Raw genomic sequence first — 23,419 nt, 5'->3', positions numbered from 1 at the left:
AAATATTATTATCTTTATATAGTTACTCTGAATCTTATCTTCCAATGACTTCATTTTTCCAGGCCCCAAATTCTCACCAGTCCGTCTCCTTCAAAATCCATTCCAATTCCACAGCCCTTCCGACCAGCAGATGAAGATCATCGAAATCAATTTGGGCAACGAGACCGGTCCTCATCAGCTCCCAATGTGCACATAAACACAATAGAACCTGTCAATATTGATGTAAGTATCCAGCGTTGCTAGAACTAAAAAAAATCAAGTATATATCTTTACCTTTCTGCTGTAATTACAACTTAGATCAGAAATAAGTGCGCTTTTTGTGAATCACAAATCAGAAAAGCCTCTGGTTTCTCTCTGGTGGTATTAAATACTTCACTGACACCAAGTTATACAGTCACTCTGATTTTTTTCCCTTATGATACCATCTCTGTAAAAGTCATCTTCAAATGAAAATGGTTTAAATATCAAAGGACTGATAGAAACCCTTGGCAGAATTGATTAAGTTCTTTAAAACTTTTATAAAAATGATTATGATTGTGCTATAAGAGGTGAATATGAAATTGAGAATTTCAGGCCAGGCATGGTGGCTCATGCCTGTAATCCCAAAACTTTGGGAGGCCAAGATGGGAGGAGTGCTTGACCCAGAAGTTAGAGACCGGCCTGGGCAACATAGTGAGACCCCCATCTCTACCAGAAAGAAAACAAATTAGCCATGCGTGGTGAGGTCTCAGCTGTAGTCTCAGCTACTCAGGAGTCTGAGGTGGGAGGATTGCTTGAGCCCAGGAGGTCAAGGCTGCAGTGAGCTATGATTGCACCCCTGCACTCCAGCCTGAGCAACAGAGTGAGACCCTGTCTCAAAATAAAATAATTTCAATTTGTGCTATTGTAAGCTTGGCATTATGACCAACAAAAAATTCTGTTTTTATTTTTAAATTAGCATATAGTTGGAACTATAAATTTTATTAAATGTTAATATAAAAGAAAAACTATTATAAATTTTTATTTTGTTATTTTAGATAAATTTGCAAATCATACTTTCTTCCCACTTTTTACTAAGAAACTTTTCTCTATTTTTATTGGATTCATTTTAAGTGACTTTTTTCTAGTATTAGTTTTCCTTAATTAGTAAGGTTCACCTCTATCTAGCAAGACCTAAAAACAAAGGAAGAAAGGGGAAAAGGAGAATGTGATATAAGAAATCAAACCATATGTCTAGGTTAGGGTTGTTCTCAGTCTGTCCAAAATTGCAACCACCTTCTCTACTTTGAAAACTACCATCCTTTTAGACTATTTGCTTTTTCTCTGATTGTTACCACTGTTCCCTGGTCTGTTGGGCTTCATTTAGAGTGTCATCTTTATATCTTGCCTTTCATCCTCTCTTATAAGCAGTCAAAAGGTGTCACCTTTTAATGTGCATCACAAACTGGTTTTTACTTATTACTGCTGCCATTTCGGCCCATATTTTTTCACTTGAATTGTATGCTACATTAATCTCCTAAATAGATTTTCTGCCATTGATTCTTCTCTATCCATTTCCATTCTTTCTGCAACTGTCAGAATAATTTTTTTACACCTCTAGCATCATCTGTTCTCTTGTTCCAAAACTTTTAGTGACTTAACATTGATTACAAGATAAAGTGCAAACTCTTTAGCATTTTTATCCATGCTCTATCACTGATGATTCCATTAAAACAATTTACTAATAACTGTGGGCTATGCATTGTGTTAGGCATTGGGAATTATTTTTGAATTAGCACATGGTCTTTGCCCTTAAGGAAGTCACAGGCTAATGGGTGAATCAAACATTTAAATAGATAATTACAAAACATATAATAGTAGTTTAGAGAAGGGGGTTATAAACTCCATCTGGTTGGATCTAGGAGTATTGAGCAGAGAAGGAATAATATTTAAGCCAGATTATGATGAATAAGTAGGAGTACAGTGCATAGGGGGATTTGGAAAGTCATTTGTTAAGGAAATGAAAGGCATAGAAGTGCCTTTACATGGAATGTAATTACTAGTTGATATTTAAGTTTAGGGTCCAGGAGAAGGCTTGGGGAATGGTGGAAGGTGAAACTAGGTAGGTAAAATCTACAGGGAAAAAGCTTTGTATATTACTCTAAAATCTAAAGTAGTCCTAGGGAATCTGAAGAATTTTGAGTGTGAGAGGAAGTGATCAGCTCTATATTGTAGAAAAATCTTTGATGGTAGTGTGGAGGATAGATGAAATGGGAAAAACATAGAGGCAGCACTGTCAATAATGTGGCTTTTGCAGTATTTCAGACAGAAATGATATTTAAACTCAAGTAATAGCATTGGTGATGTGAAAGAGTGTGTTGTGGTGAGGGAGACTATGAATTAGTGAATCAGTGTTGAGTCTTAGGAATCATGTTGAAGATGGCTACTATTTATGAATACTTATATATCAGGTACTATGCTAAGTGCTTTACATAGACTTGCTTATTTCATCCACATAAAAACTCATAGGTTGTGTACCATTATTATCTTTATTTTACTGTTAAGATTTACAGAGGTTAAGAAACATACCCAAGATAACGCCGCTGATAAATTATTGAAGTGGGTTCAAACCTGGCCTTTCCCTCTTATACTTAACCACTATACAGTTTTGTAGTAGAGGAGAGGAGCGAAAAATATGAGAAGTAGAGGATAATGCCAGGTTTCTGGCTTATAGATACTTAGCTTATAGACCGAGTTTCTGGTAAATAGCACCATTTGCTAAATATCAGAGAAAAACAAGGTTTGCAGCAAAAATTTTAGCTTTTTGGAGGGATTTATTGACTTTAAGATGCCTATGGGACTTTCAGATTTAGAAATCCGGTAGCAGTTGGATATAACGACCTTGAGTAGAGATACAGATTTAGGAGTAATTAGCATATTTGTGTCAGTTAAAGCCATGGATGTAAATTACTCAAAGAGCATATGTAAATTGAAAAGGGGAGAAAATGTAACCCTGATAAACATTAACATTGTAGGTGCAGGCAGAGACTCTCTGTCTCCTTTATGGGCTGTCTCTTCCTAAGTCTAGCTCCAGATAACTAAGAAAAAGTGTTGCAGAAGCCAAAGGAAGAAAAGCGATTTCAAGAACACTGAAGTAGTTGGTGTCAGTTGCCATTAAGATTCAAATAAGATAAAGACTGAAATGACTTATCAATTTTGGCAATTGAAATGTCATCTTTACTTCATTGAGTTGTTTTAGAGGGCCAGTAAGAGGAGAAGGCAGCAGGTGAGGAAGTAGGATTAAGTGTTAATTTTGAGAAGCTTGGCTGTGAAGGAATGACAAAAGAGGATAGCTTGATTCAGGGTTGAGGGACAATTTTTTGTTTGTTTTTGGTTGGGTTTTTTTGTTTGTTTTTTGTGTTTTGAGTGGAGTCTCGCTCTGTCACCCAGGCTGGAGTGCAGTCGTGTGATCTCTGCTCACTGCAGCTTCCACCTCCCAGGTTCAAGCAATTCTTCTACCTTAGCCTCTCAAGTAGCTGCGATGCCCAGCTAATTTTTGTATTTTTAGTGGGGTTTCGCCATGTTGACCAGACTGGTCCTGAACTCCTGACCTCAAGTGATCCGCCCACCTCAGTCTCCCAAACTGTTGGGATTACAGGCGTGAGCGACTGCGCCCAGCCAGGAGACAATTGTTTTTAATGTAAGAGACGTTAGTATATTTGTAACTGGAGAAGAAGCAGCCAGTGAAGAGAAATTGAAGATAACAAGAGAGAGAATAATTGATGTAATAAAATTCCTTGAACTTGGAAATTATGTCTCTCAGAGACTATGAAGAATTAAAGATGGACCTAGCCAGCTCTGTAATTCTTTACAGACTGTGTGATGTTGGGCAAATTATTTAATCCTGGAGCCAGTAGTGTTTACCTTCTATAGGGGTTTGAATTGCTTATTATGCCTGGTACATAATAATTCAGAAATTATACCTAATATTAATATGCAAATAGTTATAGATATTAGAGCAGAAAAGTTGTTTGATGGCTTTTGTTTTCTCTATTATGATGAAGGGAAGGGATGTAAGTAAGAGAAGGAACTACAAAAGAGTGGGAAAAAAGTTGAAATATCCAGTTTTCAAATGCTAGAAGAACCTTTGAAACCTAGAATGAGTAGAAAAGATTGTCAAGGAGCTTTAAGAACACATTCGGAATTAAAGAATCTAAGTTTATGTTGTTACTAGCAGTAACTTGTAAGAGCGGAGAAAGCAAAATTTGGTTAATCCATAGTTGTGGGGAGTTTCAGAGCTGATGCAACAAAAGAAGAAAAGGATATGGCCTTTGTCTTGTTTCTTCCATCTAAAAGACTCTTTGCTCTTCTACATGCTTCTCTATCTCTGAAACCCTAACTCAGAGTAAATTCCTTGACTGCTTTACCAGTGACCAAGTCCTATAGTTATCATACATAGCACTAAAAATCTTATTGGCCGCGTGCAGTGGCTCACACCTGTAATCCCAGTACTTTGGGAGGCTGAGGCAGGCGGATCGCCTGAGATCAGGAGTTCAAGACCAGCCTGGCCAACATGATGAAACCCCATCTCTACCAAAAATAAAAAATTAGCCGGGCATAGTGGCAGGCACCTGTAATCCTAGCTACTCGGGAGGCTGAGGCAGGAGAATCGCTTGAACCCAGGAGGTGGAGGTTGCAGTGAGCTAAGATCGTGCCATTGCACTCCAGCCTGGGTGACAAGAGCGAGACTTAATCTCAAAAAAAAAATCTTATCACGCATATCACTTAGTTGGCAATCAACTAAGCAACAAACTTTGGCATCTCTTTTATTATATTCTTACACAATTATTATTAAATTATTTGATTTTCACTTACTTCCATCTTATTTCCAATGTGTGCATCTTACTTCTAATGAGATTGTAAGCTCTCAAGAATGGAAAGTTAATGACATCACTAGGATTTTTATATTTTTTGGTAGCCACATAACTCCTATCACCTTGTTTTCAGGTATGTATTTGATTATTCTGTAGAAAATGTTGAAGGCTTTTTATGATACATTAAACATAATAGAAATACATCTTTAAAGAATTTGTTTTAGCCTCTAAACAAAAAGTTGTCTATTTGCAGAGACTATTTAGAGATATTTGGGGCCATTCAATCCCTCATATTTAAGTTAAACTAAATAAACAGACTAATGGAAGTTCTACCTATCAAGGCCCAAATTGCATTACCCGTAGCGACTGTCCCCACTACCAATGTTGTTATAAAGAGCTATATATATATATACGTTTTTGTTTTTTGTTTTTTCTGTGACAGAGTCTCACTCTGTCACCCGGGCTGGAGTGCAGTGGCATAATCTCAGCTCACTGCAACCTTCACCTCCCAGATTCAAGCAATTCTCCTGCTTCCGCCTCCTGAGTATCCTCGATTACAGGCATGTGCCACCATGCCCAGCTAATTTTTGTATTTTTAGTAGAGATGGTGTTTCACCATGTTGTCCAGGCTGGTTTCGAATTCCTAACCTCGTGATCCACCTGCCTTGATCTCTGAAAGTGCAGGTATTACAGGCTTGAGCCACTGCGCCCGGCACATAAAGAGCTATATTTTAATAATAAAGACAAATTTTAGCCACCAAGCGTGGTGACTCATGCCTGTAATCCCAGCACTTTGGGACACTGAGGTGGACGGATCACCTGAGGTCGGGAGTTCAAGACCAGCCTGGCCAACATGGTGAACCTGTCTCTACTAAAAATACAAAAATTAGCCGGACATGGTGGCGCACGCCTGTAGTCCCAGGTACTCAAGAGGCTGAGGCAGGAGGATCACTTGAACCCAGGAGGCAGAGGTTGCAATGAGCCAAGATCACACCACTGCACGTCATCCTGGGCGAGAAAGCAACTCAGTCTCAAAAAAAAGGGCAAATTTTAGCAAAACCTTTCTTTTTTTTTTTTGAGACAGAGTCTCGCTCTGTCACCCAGGCTGGACTGCAGTGGCGCGATCTCAGCTCACTGCAACCTCCGCCTCCCGGGCTCACACCGTTCTCCTGCCTCAGCCTCCCCAGCAGCTGGGACTAGAGGCACCCACCACTACGCCCGGCTAGTTTTTTTGTATTTTTAGCACAGACAGAGTTTCACTGTGTTTGCCAGGATGGTCTTAATCTCCTGACCTCGTGATCCACCCGCCTCGGCCTCCCAAAGAGCAAAACCTTTCTATGAGCCATTTTGTTTCTTCCCTCTTCTAGTGTGCCCTTATCCATCCGTATTTTTATGATTGTAATCTGTGTACTTTTAATTTTGTATTTTTAAATTACACTGTAAACATGTTTCGTGATTCAAGCTTCATAATTATTTTGATAGCTGCATAATACTTCATTAAATTGATACACCAAAATTTTCTTAACCAAAGTGTGTCAAAATGCCTATAATAGAGAAATAATTATTTCTAACTTTTTAATATGATAGATAATGTTGCACTAAACATCTTTGTGCATATCACTTTTTCTTCTGAATTATTTCCTTAAGAAAAGTTCCCAGAAGTGGAATTACAGGATCAAAGACTATGAACATTTTTATCGCTCTTAATATGCGCCAGTATAATTTTTTTTAAGGATTGATGAAGCCATTTTTTAAAAAATTTATTTATTTCCAAAGTTCAGGGGTACACGTGCAGGATGTGCCGGTTTGTTACATAGCTCAACATGTGCCACAGCGGTTTGCACACAGATTATTCCATTACCTAGGTATGAAGCACAGCATCCGTTAGTTATTCTTTCTGATGCTCTCCCTCTTTTTACCACCCACCCTCCGACAGGCCCCAGTGTGTGTTATTTCCCCCATGTGTCCACTTGTTCTCTTGATTCAGCTCCCACTTACAAGTGAGAAAACGCAGTTTTCTGCTCCTGCATTGGATTGTTGAGGATAATGGAAGCCATTGGTTTTGAATGGCCTGAAATGGATTTCAGCATTTGATTAGGACTAATAATTCTTTCTTTATAGGCTTACATTGACAAGTACTTCAAAATTTAGATTTTATTATGTTCGCTAGATAATTCCAGATTGTTTTGTGTAATAGTTATATATTGTTTTAATTAATAAAATAATTCTTTTAATGGTAGTGGAAAAATCAGTGTTATCACTACTTTCTGATTATATGCTTGCTTGGAATAAATATACATTACTGTTTATTTGTAGGACTTGATTAGAGACCAAGGATTTCGTGGTGATGGAGGTAAGTAGTGATTTCAGTTTTTTTGAAAAATTCGAGGAAACTGCAGTTGCTTTGCTGCTTATCTCCTTTATACTTGCCTCTTACATGAAACAGACACAGAGAAAAATGTGTAGAGAAACCCAAAATTTTTTTGTTTTTCTATAGTATTTGTCATTTATCTCTAATAAAATGTTAACTAATTTATAACATGAGTAGAAAAGATGACTGGACATAAAAGGAAGTCTTAAAATGTACTATCTACATTTTTAAAATATCTTCTGAGATCAGACAAGATCGGACACATTCAGGATGGTATGGCCGTAGACTACAGTTTTAAAATATCTTACCAAGGAAAGATCCTTAATTATTATACCCGCTTTATTAATTTCTAACGGTCTTGAAAGCTATTGTTGATAAATTTCCTTTGTGGGTCTTCACTGATACTTAAAGATTGACCTTAGATAAAACTTTACTTTGCTAAATCATTCTGAAGAGGGGGTTTGTCAGACATTATCAGCCACTTCCCTTCAACTTTCTACAAGTATTTTAAATGTACATTTTAATAGAACAGACCCATAATAGCGAAGCCCATTTTTCCTCTTCTTAGTTCATTAAATACACAAATGAGAAACTGAATTGAGATTTCTAACTGAATTTTCATCTAGTATTCACTCTAGCACATAAGACAACATTACTTAAGAAAATACTTTTTGTAAGCATTACCCTATATGTTTTATAAGAGGTGACATTCGAGACTATCTTGAAGTTTTCTTCCAGGTGGTCCTTTACACTTACCTTCCGTGCTGTCTTCTGTCTAGTAAGGAAGACCTGTAATAACTGCATATCTTGCTTAGAGTTGACCTCTTCACTGTGACCTTCTTTATCTTCAAAATATCTAAGCCCAGACTCAACAATATTTTACATTGAGTAAACATTGTTATAAACCTTCTTTTGTTATGTTTCTGTATACCCGTGAAGCAACCAAAATAATAATAAGCCTGCATTCTATACTCTGGACTTGGTATTGATGATAGCACATAGTTACACAAGCATTTTTTTTTTCCTGTTTGTTATTTCATGAACCTGCCAATTAATGTTGCTGCCAGTTTGACTTTCATATGTCTTAATAGCTGTGGCTTTTGATAATTTTGCCTAATACATCCAGCATTTAAATGTTGCCATCATGTTAGCATCACAAAATTAACTTAGTCATAAACACAGCCTGCTTAGTACCTAAAATCAAATGGCATTTCTTGTCCTTTTCATGAGTCACTTTTTAAAAAATCATTGGGATTATATGAAAATGAGCAGATTTTTGGTCCAGAATTATTTTATGAAGCAGGCTTCGATTCATCTTATTTATTCCCCATGACTTCTTTCATTTCTTCTGTGTGTCTGTCTTCCTGTGTTTGCCTGCCCCTCTCTTTCTCTTCTAACAGCCCCTTTGAACCAGCTGATGCGCTGTCTTCGGAAATACCAATCCCGGACTCCCAGTCCCCTCCTACATTCTGTCCCCAGTGAAATAGTGTTTGATTTTGAGCCTGGCCCAGTGTTCAGAGGTAGTTGGGCTCTTCTTTCTTGTTTTCACCCAAAGCAAACTAAATATAAAACTACAGATGCTGTTTGTGCCTCACCCTCACAGCGTGTGTTTGTAAGCGTGAAAGTTTTCAGTACTAAATTTCTGCTTGGGCTGGCGGGAATGCTCTGAATGTGCTTCTCACACATACTCACTGCCACAAGCTTTCTGTATGCTGTCTGTCATAAATTTTTAAAAGCAAGAAAATCCTGACCTGAGATTTCCATCTTGTTTTTTGTTATTTTATTACTTCCTGGTCTTGATAATTTGTTAAACTTAGTGGGTGGGAATAAATAAGGTGGGTGGGGAAGAGCTTACTGGATTCCTTTGATTTTAATGCATTTAAGTGATTATTCTTGATGGTTTATATTTGTTAATAATTTTTGTGGTTTTTAAGAAAATTGAAGTGTCAGTGGAAACTTCTATTATGAGATTTTATTAGGCTTTTGGCCTTTTTTCAGATTCTGTAATACTAGCTGTATTTTTTGGGTTTTTCTTTCCTCCAATATGGGATGTGTATATTTTTGTCAAAGGTAGGGAGCTGTTAAAAAAGAAAAAAAAAAAAGATTTATAACATATTTTAGATATTTCAGTGTACTTCAGAAATTTGAGGATTTATCCTTTTAATTATGTCCTAATAGAAGAAAGTTTACGGTATAATTTCATTCTCCCATTTCATCTTGCTGTTTTATTTAGTGGTTAAACTGATTTGTAAAAACTTAAGTTGGGCTAGGCGCGGTGGCTCACGCCTGTAGTTCCAGCACTTTGGAAGACCAAGGTGGATGGATCACCTGAGGTCAGGAGTTCGAGACCAGCCTGGTCAATATGGTAAAAACCCGTCTCTACAAAAATACCAAAAAAATTAGCCGGGCATGATGGCGGGTGCCTGTAATCCCAGCTACTTGGGAGGCTGAGGCTGGAGAATCACTTGAACCCAGGAGGCGGAGGTTACAGTGAGCCAAGATTGTACCATTGTACTCCAGGCTGGGCGACAGAGTGAGACTCCATCTGAAAAAAAAAAAAAAGAAAGTCAAAGCTGGGACAGATGTCTTGCTATAAATATTTTTAAAGATTTGTATTTACTGACTCTTGCTAGTTAGTATCTGTTACATATTCTGAATGTAGTAATGGTGCTTTAGATATTTGCTCTCTCAGCCCTGCTGTTTCTCAGAAAATCCATAGAATGGGATGGAAGTCATACAGTAGTGAGTAATACAATTAAGTGATACAATAAAACTACTTAGTAGATCATAACTGTGAAGCCTGGTCAAGCAGTTAAGGCTTTATAATGTTGAAAATTATCAATGGGAGGTAGAAAATGGATTGTGCTCTACTTAATAGACATTCTGGACACCATTTTATTTTAGAAAATTGCATATGAGATCATGAAAATTCTACATGGTGATATAATATGATGTAATAATAGTAAATATTTTCTACAGATTTAACATTTAAATGTGGTTATTGGTATCCTTGTTATCTGAAAGATAGTGACTCTTTTTTTCCTTAAGAGTAGCAGTCATTTTTTAAAAAGAATCTATTTTCTTGAGGTCATTTTGTTGTTCTGTATATAGAACTATTACCTGGACATCTGAGTTCTACTCAGCCGTATTCAGGCCCCAGTAAGATTCACTGCCCTGATCCCTTCTGAACCAGGTGCTACTGTACCTTATCTCAGGATGTTTGCCATGAGAAAGGTATGACCCTGCCAACGGAGATCACTTCCAAAGAGTATACTCCTCAGGCTCACTTGACCTATAGAATATTTGTATTTATAGTAACTCAGCGGAGAGGCCATAGCGCTTACTTACAAAGCTCTCACTTACAAAGGCAGAGATTTTTCAGAAAGTCTTGAGAAATATGCCTGGCTTTATTTATATTAACTTTGTTTTGCAGGTAACAAATAATCTTTGTTTAATAATGTAAGCCTCTAGGAACCAATGATACTGACCAATATCTCTTAAATAGTAGAGCATGTAGTTTAGGATTGTATTTGAGTTTAGTGATTAATATGAATAAGTAGATATTTTCAACATTATGGCCATTATTAGAAAATGTTTCCATTTGGGGATTTCCTTTTTTTTTTATATTGATTGGCTGTTGAGGTAGTATTAAATAATTAATTAAAAGTGTATTTGTTATATAGGCATTTACATTGGTTTTGCTTTTTGATTTTTTCCCATCAAAGAAACAGAAACTTGGGAGTATTTTTAGTATTTCTATCTTGTTTTAGAGAGATTGTTTTTCTCCTAGATTTTGTACCAGTAAACAAAGTATGTATCTATCATCAGATATCTTAAAGGTCTTAAATTGGCCAGAAAACTAAAAGAAATTATAGTTGTAATCACCAAATGAGGCCCCTTTTTTTTTGGCCCATCCTTTCCAAAAGGTCTATATTTAAATATGCACTACATTTTAAAATTAAGTCTAAATATCCCCCAACCTTCTACCCCTGATAAATTAACATACTTGCTCCTCCTTAATGTATACATTTTTCTTATCACTAATTTAGGATCAACCACAGGTTTGTCTGCCACCCCCCCTGCCTCATTACCTGGCTCACTCACTAACGTGAAAGCCTTACAGAAATCTCCAGGACCTCAGCGAGAAAGGAAGTCATCTTCATCCTCAGAAGACAGGAATCGAATGGTAAGAGTATATAATATCTTTTTTTCTCTGTCTTTCTTCTTAGAAGTCATAGCCAAATATAATATTATCCTTTAGATGTATTATGTCCATATGTGACACAGAACTCCCATAATTAAATAAATTTCAGAGCTGATAGTTTTTTGCTTAAAGCTTATTTCCACAGCACTGCTTTTTGCTGTCATCTGTAATATAATTTAGTAGAAGGCAGTTTTGGAAAAGTAATAGTGTTCTGCTTCTAAAATAAGGAAAAAGAGAGAAAACTAGTATTAGAAGGCATGAAAAGGCTGGTCCAGAATTCAGATATCTACCAAAGGACATTCTTCACTATTTAAAAAATAACTTTCTTCTGCAAAATGAATCCACCATGGCACATGTATACCTATGTAACAAACCTGCACATTCTGCACATGTATCCCAGAACTTAAAGTAAAATTTAAAAATAAAATAAAAAACTAATACTTTTTAGCCATAGTATTGTTACTAATTGTTGAATAAGTGGATCTTTTACTCTACCAAAGTACTTTTATATGTTGATTTTTTTTTTTTTTTTTGGAAAGACTGAATTAGATATGATACATAAAGAAATTTAGCACCAATTAAAAAAGAGTAAAACATAAGGTTTTCTTTTATTTGTTTGGTTTGACTTGACTTTTGTACTATTTTTATCAAGAAAACACTTGGTAGACGGGACTCGAGTGATGATTGGGAGATTCCTGATGGGCAGATTACAGTGGGACAAAGAATTGGATCTGGGTCATTTGGAACAGTCTACAAGGGAAAGTGGCATGGTAAGTATGTAATGTGGTGACATTGTGACAAGTCATAATAGGATATGTTTAACAACTTTTATTTTGTAAAAACAATCATCAAAGGAAATATTCACTCTTTGCATCAGTAAACTATATTAGTTTCAGGACTCCTCCAGGAGTTTCTAACAAAAATTATGGGAAATAAAAACCGTTCACAGCAATCAGGACTCCTGTCATTATATTATAGTAGTAATTTTTAAAGGAGAATTCCTCCAGGTTAACTAGTCCTCAAAAGGATTTTTTTTTCTTTTAGAGTCTTTCAGCTGATAATTTTATTTGTATTATAAGTCACAAGTAAACATATTAAAAATGTACTTACTGACTGGGCACAGTGGCTTACGCCTGTAATTCCAGCTCTTTGGGAGGCCGAGGCTGGCAGATCACGAGGTCAGGAGATCAAGACCTTACTGGCCATGGTGAAACCCCATCTCTACTAAAAATACAAAAATTAGCTGGGTATGGTAGTGCGTGCCTGTAGTCTCAGCTACTCGGGAGGCTGAGGCAGGAAAATCACTTGAACCCAGGAGGCAGAGGTTGCAGTGAGCTGAGATCGCACCACTGCACTCTAGCCTGACAACTGTGAGACTTCGTCTCAAAAAAAAAAAAAAATTAACAAAGAAATATAAGTGGCCAGTAAACATATACAAAATGTTTGGCCTCACTAGTTATCAAAGAATTGCACATTCAAAAATAGAAATCATTATTTGCCTCTTAGTTGGACAAAATATTTTTAAATTGGATTATATTTAGAGTAGTGGGTGTATTTTTATCAAAGGTTTAATATTAATGAAAAATGAAAATGAACATGTATCCAACTATTAGAGAACTGGATAAATTTGTACCTTCATATATGATTATATAGGAGTTAAAATGGCATAGTAGAGCTATATTTATTGATACAGAAAGGTGTCTTTGGCATATGAAATTTTACAAAGCAGTATGTATAATATACCATATTATGGAGCTCATGGAAATATATAACATAATTTTTTATATGACAGTATTTTAGGCCACACACAGTGGCTCACACCTGTAATCCCAGCATTTTGGGAGGCCAAGGCAGGTGGATCACCTAAGGTCAGGAGTTCGAGACCAGCCTGGCCAACATGGTGAAACCTCGTCTCTACTAAAAATACAAAAAATTAGCCAGGCTTGGTGGCAGATACCTGTAATCTCAGCTACTCAGGAGGCTGAGGCAGGAGAATTGCTTGAACCTGGGAGGTGGAGGTTGCAGTGAGCCAAGATCCCGCCATTGCACTCCAGTCTGGGTCACAGAGCGAGACTCTGTCTAAAAAAAAAAAGACTGTATTTTAGTATATATCGCCTTAAGCCATCTTTTCACAGGTGTTCATATTCACACTACATTCATGTAAAAGCCTAGTAACATATGTCACTTTTGAGTGACATAATTAAAGGAATTTTTTTATACCTTCAAAATGTCTTTAAACATTTTTTTAAGTGCTATGCAGTATTTTATGATATGAACAATAGAATAAGCACTGTATTACTTTGATAATTGAGAAAAATCAATGTTGATTTAACTTATTAAAATATACATACAGGTTGAGTATCTTTATGTATTTATTTTTGTTTGTTTTGTTTTATTTTGTTTTGTTTTGAGACAAGGTCTCACTCTGTTGCCCAGGCTGGAGTGCAGTGGCACAATCTCGGCTCACTACAATGTCTGCCTCCCAGATTCAAGCAATTCTTCTACCTCAGCCTCCTGAGTAGCTAGGATTACAGGCGCGTACCACCACACCTGGCTAATTTTTGTATTTTGAGTAGAGACAAGGTTTTGCCATGTTGGCCAGGCTGTTCTCAAACTCCTGACCTCAAGTGAGCCACCCACTTTGGCCTTCCAAAGTGCTGGGATTACAGGTGTGAACCAGCGCACCCAGTCAGGTTGGGTATCTTTAATCCAAAATCCAGAACCCAAAGTGCTCCAAAATCTAAGACTTTCTGAGCGCTGACATGATGCTCAAAGGAACTGCTTATTGGAGGATTTCAGATGTTTAGCTTAGGGATGCTAAACTGGTAAGTATAATCAAAGTATTCCAAAATCAGAAAAAAATTGAAATTTGAGACACTTCTGGTTCAAGGCATTTCAGATAAGGGATACTCAGCCTGCGTATAAAAGTACCCATAAATTAGCCAGGCATGGTGGCACGTGCCTGTACTCCCAGCTATTGAGGAGGCTGACGTGGGAGAATGGCTTGAGCCCAGGAGTTCAAGGCTGCAGTGAGCCATGATCATACCACTGCACTCCATCCAGCCTGGGTGACAGAGCAAGACTCTGTCTCTAAAAAAGTGAAATAAGCAGAACATTAATTAGCACTCTAGAAACACACCCCCACAACTATGTCCTCTTCCAGCCAATCACCTCTCTCCCAAGGGTAACCACCATTGTGATCACAACAGGAAGTGCATAGTGTGTGCTCTTTTGTGTCGGCCCCTTTCACTCAACATTGTTTATAAGATTCATCTATATTGTTGTGTGTAGTTGGAGGTCATTCATTCTCTTTATAGTATTTCATTGTGTGACTATAACATGATTTCTTTCATCTATTGCAATTGGATCATTTCTAGTTTGGGGCTTTGATTGATGCTGGTGCTGTAAACATTTTTAGTATATGTCTTTTGGTGAACAGAATTGTGAGACCACAGGGTATGCATATGTCCAGTTGTAGCAATGCTGCCAACAGTGTTACAAAGTAGTTGTACCAATTTCAACACCTACTGGCAGTGTTGAGAGTTACAGCTGTTTCACATAAAGTTTTTTTTTAATTTTAGTGACAATGTTAGTCATTTTACTAATTGAAGTATCATAAGTAATCCATAAATTTGAAAAAAATGTTAACTACTCTGATAAACTTTTATAGTTTCCTACTTTTAAGCAAAATTCCATAGGGCCTGTTAATTGTAGTTTCAACATTACTTGTAGTTTCAATTAGTAAATAAATATTAAGCCTAGTAATATTTAATAATATTATAATAGTAGTAAGTATAATTTAATATTGTCAAATAATTTGGAAAATACCATGGATACTTAATTGATTTCACCAAATTTCCATGGAACAAACAAGGTTGGCTATTTTTTGGATTGATGTTTTGAAATACTAGTACAGGAATATCATTGTTAGTTGAGTGTTTAGCCTTAGAAAACAAATGGAGTTTAGATAGCTAAAGTATAATTTATCTGTGATTTAATAATGGTGTGGAGTTAGGGCTATGATAATTAGTGAAAACACCCAAGAATGTTCTATACTTTTAAATTTTAAAAATTGAAATGACACTTGGAATAACAATTGCCTTTTAGGTGATGTGGCAGTGAAAATGTTGAATGTGACAGCACCTACACCTCAGCAGTTACAAGCCTTCAAAAATGAAGTAGGAGTACTCAGGTGAGCTTGTGTGGATTACCATTTTCCAGAGAAAGAAGTTATTTTTATTAGCTCCTGGTTCCCAGTGGTAGCGACTATTAGCTTTACAGATTTACTCAAAATGGATAAATTTGTAGAAACAGAGTATGTCTGAGTACATTCTTGTCTTTAACCACATTCTTTTAAGTAGTATGCAATGTTATATGGTACAGTTGATAGAATACTTAATCCTAGACAGAATTAATGGAAATATAGTATTCTGATAATATAAATAATAGTTCTGCTTATGAAAATAATGCTCTCCAATGTTTAAGCTTATCAGAATACATTTCAAGATGGTATTTAGTCCTGGGCTCTGGAATTTTAGAAACATTGACAAACTAGAATATGTCCAGTGAGGACCACCTAAATAGGGAAGATTCTAGAGGTGTAACGGGGGAAAATAATCAACAGAACTGAGGATATTTAGTTCAGAGAAGGCTGTTATGTTCAAGAGAGTGCACGGTTATTCCAGAGTGCAGGAAAAAAGTTATTCCAGAGAGCAGACCAGGGAAGCAAGCCAGAGGTGAAAGTTGTAGGAAAATGATTTTGTCTCAACACTTGGAAACTTTATAATACCAGAACCACTTAAATAAAAATAAGAGAGTCAGCTACATACTGAGTGATGAACTTCCCATAGTTGAAGGTATTTAAGCAACCTCTGGTTGCCTGTCAGATATGTTTAAAAAGATATTTTTGCATAAAGTAGGAGGTTAGACTTGGCAATTCCCAGTCTCTTCTAAATTTATCCTTTTGTTGCCTTTTAAAAAAAACAGCTTTTTCTGACAACATTTTACCGATAGGTAGACTACTTTGGTTCTCTTTTGTAAGAATTGCTACAGTTTGTCAACATTTAATATTTACTGTCACGTTTCTTTGTACAGGAAAACACGACACGTGAATATCCTACTCTTCATGGGCTATTCCACAAAGCCACAACTGGCTATTGTTACCCAGTGGTGCGAGGGCTCCAGCTTGTATCACCATCTCCATATCATTGAGACCAAATTTGAGATGATCAAACTTATAGATATTGCACGACAGACTGCACAGGGCATGGAGTAAGTTCCATTCTGTTAAATGTCTTATAAATTATTTTTGAAGACCATTGAGGATGCTTTAAAGGTTGTGGCTGCTATTCTTTTGGATTGCATTTTAAATTACTGTCCAGGAACATAATATAGATGCTAACTAATGGCTAGTAAATAATATGATACTAAAAAAATAAATGTCTTTGTCTAGTGCAGCCTTCAGAACATATATCAAGTATTTGATAATAAATACATGACTGCAAACTTAGGCTCAGCACTCAGTGATTGAGCTAAGCAAGAGAGGTTCAGAAGATAGAAACAGCAAAAACCTACTAAAAAGTTGTTAACGGTTGTTGAAATAAACAGAATGGTTGTTAATTAGTTACTTTTTCAGGTCATTTTCTCTGAGTGCCCATATTTTTTTGTTGCAAAATGGTCAGTTAATAAAGTGAAAAATCTGCATTCTGACCCTTTTTGAGGATTTCAAAGTGAGTTCATATCTGTTGAATTTTGCTATGCAATTTAAAAAGTTATTTTATAAAGTTTATCATAAGCTAATATGGGGAACTGACTTTGAAGGATAAATTTTAAATTTTGTATGCAACTCTTAAGTGCAAATGAATACATAAATTAAAAAGTAAAATTAAATTTTGAAAGCGCTTAGATAAAAATTATAAACTCAGTAAAATATGAATTTGAAAGCTCTGTGAAAAGTTTAAAAATAGATGTGATCTTAATTATTTTGTTTTTTACATATTGCTTTCACTTACATAAATTATTATGTCATTTAATCTTTATAATGTTATGAAGTAGATCTTTTTTCTTTTTACAGATAAGGAAATTGAGGCTTTTAAGTGCCTTGTCTAAGGGCACACATTTAATAAGTGGCACCAAAGATGTTTAACTCAGGATTTCTGACTCCCAATCCAGTATTCTTTCCCTATAACCACTAAGCTACTTTTACATTATAAAATTAGAATAAAAGAGTAAAAGGGTATATATGTACTAACACCTACAACTCTGAGTATTACTCCTAGCAAGTGAGTGTAGAGCCAAGACTCAAAACCAGATCTGGCTCTTAGATCTTCCAACTGTACCACCTTCTCTTTCTCAAAACTTGGCAACATATCTATAATTTAGATTGTTTGCAAGCCTATATTCAGCCAAAATACTTATTACAGCAAATTATTACCTTATTCAGTAACACTCCCACTTGCCCCTAGACTTGAAACAATCTCAACCTTTCAGATAAGTTAGAATCTCTGAATCTGTTCGAATCTAAAGGCTTTTAAAGAATTAAAGTCTTGGCCAGGCATGGTGGCTCACACCTGTAATCCCAGCACTATGGAAGGCCGAGGCAGGCAGATCACCTGAGGCTGGGAGTTCAAGACCAGCCTGACCAACATGGAGAAACCCCGTCTCTACTAAAAATACAAAATTAGCCAGGCTTGGTGGCACATGCCCGTAATCCCAGCTACTTGGGAGGCTAAGGCAGGAGAATTACTTGAACCCGGGAGGCGGAGGTTGCGGTCAGCCAAGAGCACACCATTGCACTCCAGCCTGGGCAACAAGAGCGAAATTCCATCTCAAAAAAAAAAAAAATAGAATTTAAAGTCTTGTGAAGAGCAAGCCATGGGCACAAATTGTAAACATTCAGTGAGAAACAAAACTTATGCTCTTCCCACACCACTGGTCTCTTTGCAGTTTCTTCAGCAGGCCAAGCATGTTCCTTCTTTAGGACCTTTATGTTTGTTACATTCTCTTTAGGATACACATGCCACAAATATCCTTATGTCTCTGTTCATACGTCCCCTTTTAATTGAAACCCTTGCTCACCTTATATAACTAACATGTCCCCACATCACTCTGTCACTCTCTATACCCATAGGCTTGATTTTCTTTATAACGCACAGCTCCATCTGACTTGTTTGTTGTCTTTCATCCCCACTAGAATGCAGGCTGTATGAGAGCAGGGGCTTTTTTTTTCTTCTTCTTCATTATTTTATGCCTAATGCCTAGAATGGGACCTGGCATACTCAGTACATAACTGTCAAATGAAAATGATTACACACAACTGCATATTATTGATAGATTTACCTTTCAGAAGAAAGAGATGCCAAATCCTTCTCACATTGCAACTGAGAAATGTGGCTGGGCATATTGGCTCACACCTATAATCCCAGCACTTTAGAAGGCCAAGGTAGGATGATTGCTTGAGCCTAAGAGTTCAAGACCAGCCAGGAAACATAGGGAGACCCTTGTCTGTAAAAAATAAGAAATTTAGCCAGGTGTGGTGGCACTTGCCTGTAGTCCTAGCTACTCAGTAGGCTGAGGTGGGAGGATCACTTGAGCGCAGGAGTGTGAGGATGCAAGGAGTCGTGATTGTGCCACTGCACTCCAACCTGGGCAACAGAGCAAGACCCTGTCCCGAAACAAACAGGCTGGGTGTAGTGGCTCATTCCTGTAAACCCAGCACTTTGGGAGGCCGAGGTGAGTGGATTAAGACAAGAAGTGACAGTAAAGAAGTACATTATCAAATTGGAATAGTGCTGCAGTCTGAAGAACAGTCAGTGAAGAGGTGATATATTTTGAAAATATCACTTTACAGTTTGAGATTATCAGTGTAAATTTTACAGTCATCTACTCCGAAACACTTTGTGTTTTTAAATAGATCTCACAGTTTAACATGATGCAATGAGTGTACGATAGTATGAACATAGATCATTCCATTCAGTTTATCCTAGATTTTAGTAACTGAAAAAGTATTAATTCCAAGTTTTAAGCCCTCCAGCAGAGTATACTTTTTAGTACCGGTTTAAAATTAACGAAGGAAGATATAGTTTCTTTTCCCTTTTAGTTTTGTCTTGTAAGATGATCAGTTGGCAGTGGGGAAATTAAAGCCAACCTGGTTTATACCATAGAATCCTCAATTCTCAGGAATTGGCAATATCACTGTCTCAGGGGATGAAAGGGTTAAAATGAAAGGCCTGTTTGAAAAGCTGTTATTTCTCTAAATCTGTTCTCTTACTCACCAGGTAACTGCTCCATCCCTATCCTAGCAGTAGACTGGAAGTTAGAGGGGAAAGTAAACATCTCTGGACTGGGAGACCCTAATCTATGTCTAGGACGTGGATATCTTTCCCAAAACATGGGGATTTGATGACTATGTGCTTACTAAATGATGAAGGAAGATTTCCCCAGCCCTCTCTTTTTATTTGATTCCAACATGCTAGCAGCCAAACCTTACTCTTCCTGCAGGAGATTCGAGGAGTCTTGGGTGAATTTGACCAGCTCAAGAGGAAAGACCCAAAGAAAGTGACATCAGAGATTCCACCTAGATTACTGTACAGTTCAAAAGTAGCAAACAAATCTGTATGTTCAAAGCCTCCAAGCAGCTTGTAAGTCCCTCACTTAGTCTGCATAAGAGTATCGCTGGATAACTAGATATTGGTGGGGAAGTCTTACGCAAATAAGGAGACTGTAAAACACATAGAGAAAAATAGGCACTGGGAGAAACACATACAATGCAAGATTCTCTCTCCCCCACCTCATCCCACCTCCAAAAAACCTATGGGTTTTCTCAGAGGGAGAGAAGATAACTTTATATCCATTAAACAGAAACAGAGGTTTTCTAAGGAACATTCATATAACAGCAACAAAATGCTAAAATGTTGACATTTACAGTACACTGGAAATTATATCCTTTGCAGTTATTTAAACATAACTTTCAAATGTTAATTTAAAAGGAGTTATGTAGTTTCTCAGAATCTTTTAAGGGGTGTTTAGCAAAAAAAGTTTTAAAACTATTATTTTAAACACTATATGGTTTAATATTAAATTTCTATATTATGCAACATAATTTAGAAGGGACACTTAGGTAAACTTTTTATAAACCAAGTTACATAAAATGTGTATAATTAATTGGAACACATAACCAGATTGCATCAATGAGTCTTGAAGTGGGTATTCCTGTTTTCTTCTCTACTGTCAATGACTAAAGCACACTATTTTCACTACTTTTTTAAAATTTTGAGACAGAGTCTCCCTCCTCTGTCACCCAGGCTGGACAGGCTGGAGTACAGCGACACAATCTCAGCTCACTGCAACCTCTGCCTCAAGTGATCCTCCCACTTCAGTCTCCCTAGTAGCTGGGACTACAAGGGTGCACCATCATACCCGGCTCATGTTTTTGTATTTTTTGTAGAGACGGAGTTTCACCATGTTGCCCAGGCTGGTCTCAAACTCCTGGGCTCAAGAGAGCCACTGCTTCCACCTCCCACAGTGCTGGGACTACAGATGTAAGCCACCAGGCCTAGCCTATTTTCAGTACATTTGATTGAACTTTGTTGTTGTTGTTGTAGAACAGTCTGTTCTAAGGTATCAGGCTGACAGATGTTAGAACAAACAGAATGGTCCTAGGGGTCATGAACTGGTTCTTCAAGTCCTAACTGTTGCTGCTGATTTTGTAACAGATTTTAACGTATCTTTTGACTTCTGGTCTCCCATTTCAGCCTTATGTTTGGTTCTCTGTTTTAATTTCCCCCTGTATATTCCCATGGATCAAATGACACAGATGGAATTCCTTACATACCTCATTTTTCCTCCCTATTTCCAATATTTGTTCATCTAGAATGCCAACCATAGTTTCATCCTGAGGGCTTTGTTTTGGAATTATCCCAGAAGTTACTCCGAGTTAGAAGCCTGCTTGAATAATTAATATTGCTTCTTAGCTCCCTCCAGCTCTCTTTCTTCCTGTCCCCTGGCTCTACCCTGAGCACAGATGATAATTCTCTGTGGCCATCACAGCCACCTTCTTACTGTGTCTCCTTTCAACTCTTCATGTCTATATCCTCTTCCCTGACCAGCATCATCTCACAAAGGACTGACCAAGCCAGATACAGTCTATAGCTAGACAATAAAGCTATAGGGTATTTAAATAGCCTCTTAATAATGTACTTTTGCAAAGCCTTTATTTCAGAATAGCCTGCCCTGTGTTGAAAGTGATCTTTTCTGACTACTCACCAAAATTAATTCTAAAGTCTCTGGATATAAGCAGAATAGGAACAAACAGATTCATTTTATAAAGTGGTAGGGTTGCAGTTAACTCACAATATAAAACCTTTAATAATTAGAAAAGTTAGGCCAGGCGCGGTGTCTCAAGCCTGTAATCCCAGCACTTTCGGAGGCCGAGACGGGCAGATCACAAGGTCAGGAGATCGAGACTATCCTGGCTAACACGGTGAAACCCCGTCTCTACTAAAAAATACAAAAAAAAACCTAGCCGGGCGAGGTGGCGGGCGCCTGTAGTCCCAGCTACTCGGGAGGCTGAGGCAGGAGAATGGTGTGAACCCGGCAGGCGGAGCTTGCAGTGAGCCGAGATCGCACCACTGCATTCCAGCCTGGGCGACAGAGCGAGACTCCGTCTCAAGAAATAATAATAATAATAATAATAATAATAATAATAATAATAAATAATTAGAAAAGTTAGTCTGGGCACCGTGTCTCACACCTGTAATCCCAGCACTTTGTGAAGCCAAGGCAGGAGTATTGCCTGAGTCCAGGAGTTCAAGACCAGCCTGGATAACACGACAAAACCCTGTCTTAACACAAAATACAAAAATTAGCGGGATGTGGTGGTGTGTGCCTGTGTTCTCAGCTACTTGGGAGGCTGAGGTGGGGGGATCACTTGAGCCCAGGAAGTCGAGGCTGCAGTGAGCCATGATCATGCCACTACACTCCACCCTGGATGACAGAGCAAGACCCTGTCTCAAAAATAAATAAGAATACTTAGAAAATTTGAATCATTAGGACTTTCAAATGTGTCACCTTTATTGGATTACAGAATATATGCAAAAAATGGATAGGTAACATTTTTCCTGTGTGGTTCTGTCTTCCATTTGTACCTCAGTGAAAAACTATTTCTGATTCCTAGGTTTACCTGAAAAGGAGCAGAGCTATTCTAATGGTAGATAATTATAAACTCACTCTGAGGAATAAGGGTTGGTAAAGTATGTTTCATCATCATCTTGTTTTTTGTTTTTTTTGAGATGGAGTCTCACTCTGTCACCCAGGCTGCAGTGCAATGGCACAGTCTTGGCTCACTGAAACCTCCACCTCCCAGGTTCAAGCAATTCTCCTGCCTCAGCCTCCCGAGTACAACTGGGATTACAGACGCCCACCAGCATGCCCTGCTCAATTTGTATTTTTAGTAAACGGGGTTTCACCATGTTGGCCAGGCTGGTTCAGGAGTTCAAGTGATCCGCCTGCCTCGACCTCCCAAAGTGCTGGGATTATAGGTGTGAGTCACTGCACCTGGCCTGTTTTATCATCTTTTCACCTGCCAGTCATTGATTCATCCCAAGGACCCAGGTATCTTAAGAATACTGTTACTAAAGAAATTCCAGGAATGGTCAGTACATCATGCCTTTTTTTTTCTTTCTTTTTTTTTTTTTTTTGCAGGCCTTATAATTTCAGTATAATATTCATGGTATAATTTTGAATTTAACTTTATCAGAAAATTAAGTATTAAATCAAAGAGGCACATAGAAAAAGTTGCAGCCTATTGATATATTTACAGAAGCATTATATTCTCAAAATAAGATGATTAAAAATAATTTGGAGATAAATCCTTACCAATTTACTTTGTTTTAAATAATGATGAGCATGCACCTTTTACTCATAAATGAACCCAGTTGAAGACAGAAGGATTAATTAAAGCTGAAAAAATGGTGAACATGTATTAGTGATTGATAATAATTCTAAGTGACCAAA

The 23,419-nt window shown here is 37.3% G+C and overlaps 1 protein-coding gene across 9 annotated transcripts in view; it reads left to right on the top strand.

The window, feature by feature from the left end:
* BRAF (B-Raf proto-oncogene, serine/threonine kinase) overlaps nucleotides 1-23,419 on the top strand; it is a 200,563-nt gene that overhangs the window by 133,079 nt on the left and 44,065 nt on the right. For 7 of the 9 annotated variants that reach the window (XM_073009411.1, XM_073009408.1, XM_007983167.3 and 4 more), the window contains 6 exons: nucleotides 63-222; nucleotides 7,149-7,185; nucleotides 11,253-11,389; nucleotides 12,060-12,177; nucleotides 15,515-15,599; nucleotides 16,502-16,678. In XM_073009411.1, the coding sequence (XP_072865512.1) occupies nucleotides 63-222; nucleotides 7,149-7,185; nucleotides 11,253-11,389; nucleotides 12,060-12,177; nucleotides 15,515-15,599; nucleotides 16,502-16,678 (714 nt within the window). Of the gene's footprint in view, nucleotides 1-62; nucleotides 223-7,148; nucleotides 7,186-8,603; nucleotides 8,724-11,252; nucleotides 11,390-12,059; nucleotides 12,178-15,514; nucleotides 15,600-16,501; nucleotides 16,679-23,419 lie in introns of all 9 variants that reach the window. The other 2 variants (XM_037991177.2, XM_073009413.1) reach the window with 1 other exon arrangement.

The sequence above is a fragment of the Chlorocebus sabaeus genome, chromosome 21 (genome assembly GCF_047675955.1).
Source record: "Chlorocebus sabaeus isolate Y175 chromosome 21, mChlSab1.0.hap1, whole genome shotgun sequence".
Classification (NCBI taxonomy): domain Eukaryota; kingdom Metazoa; phylum Chordata; class Mammalia; order Primates; family Cercopithecidae; genus Chlorocebus; species Chlorocebus sabaeus.
Note: the sequence above shows the minus strand (reverse complement) of the source record. Positions and strands in the feature narration are given on the sequence as shown.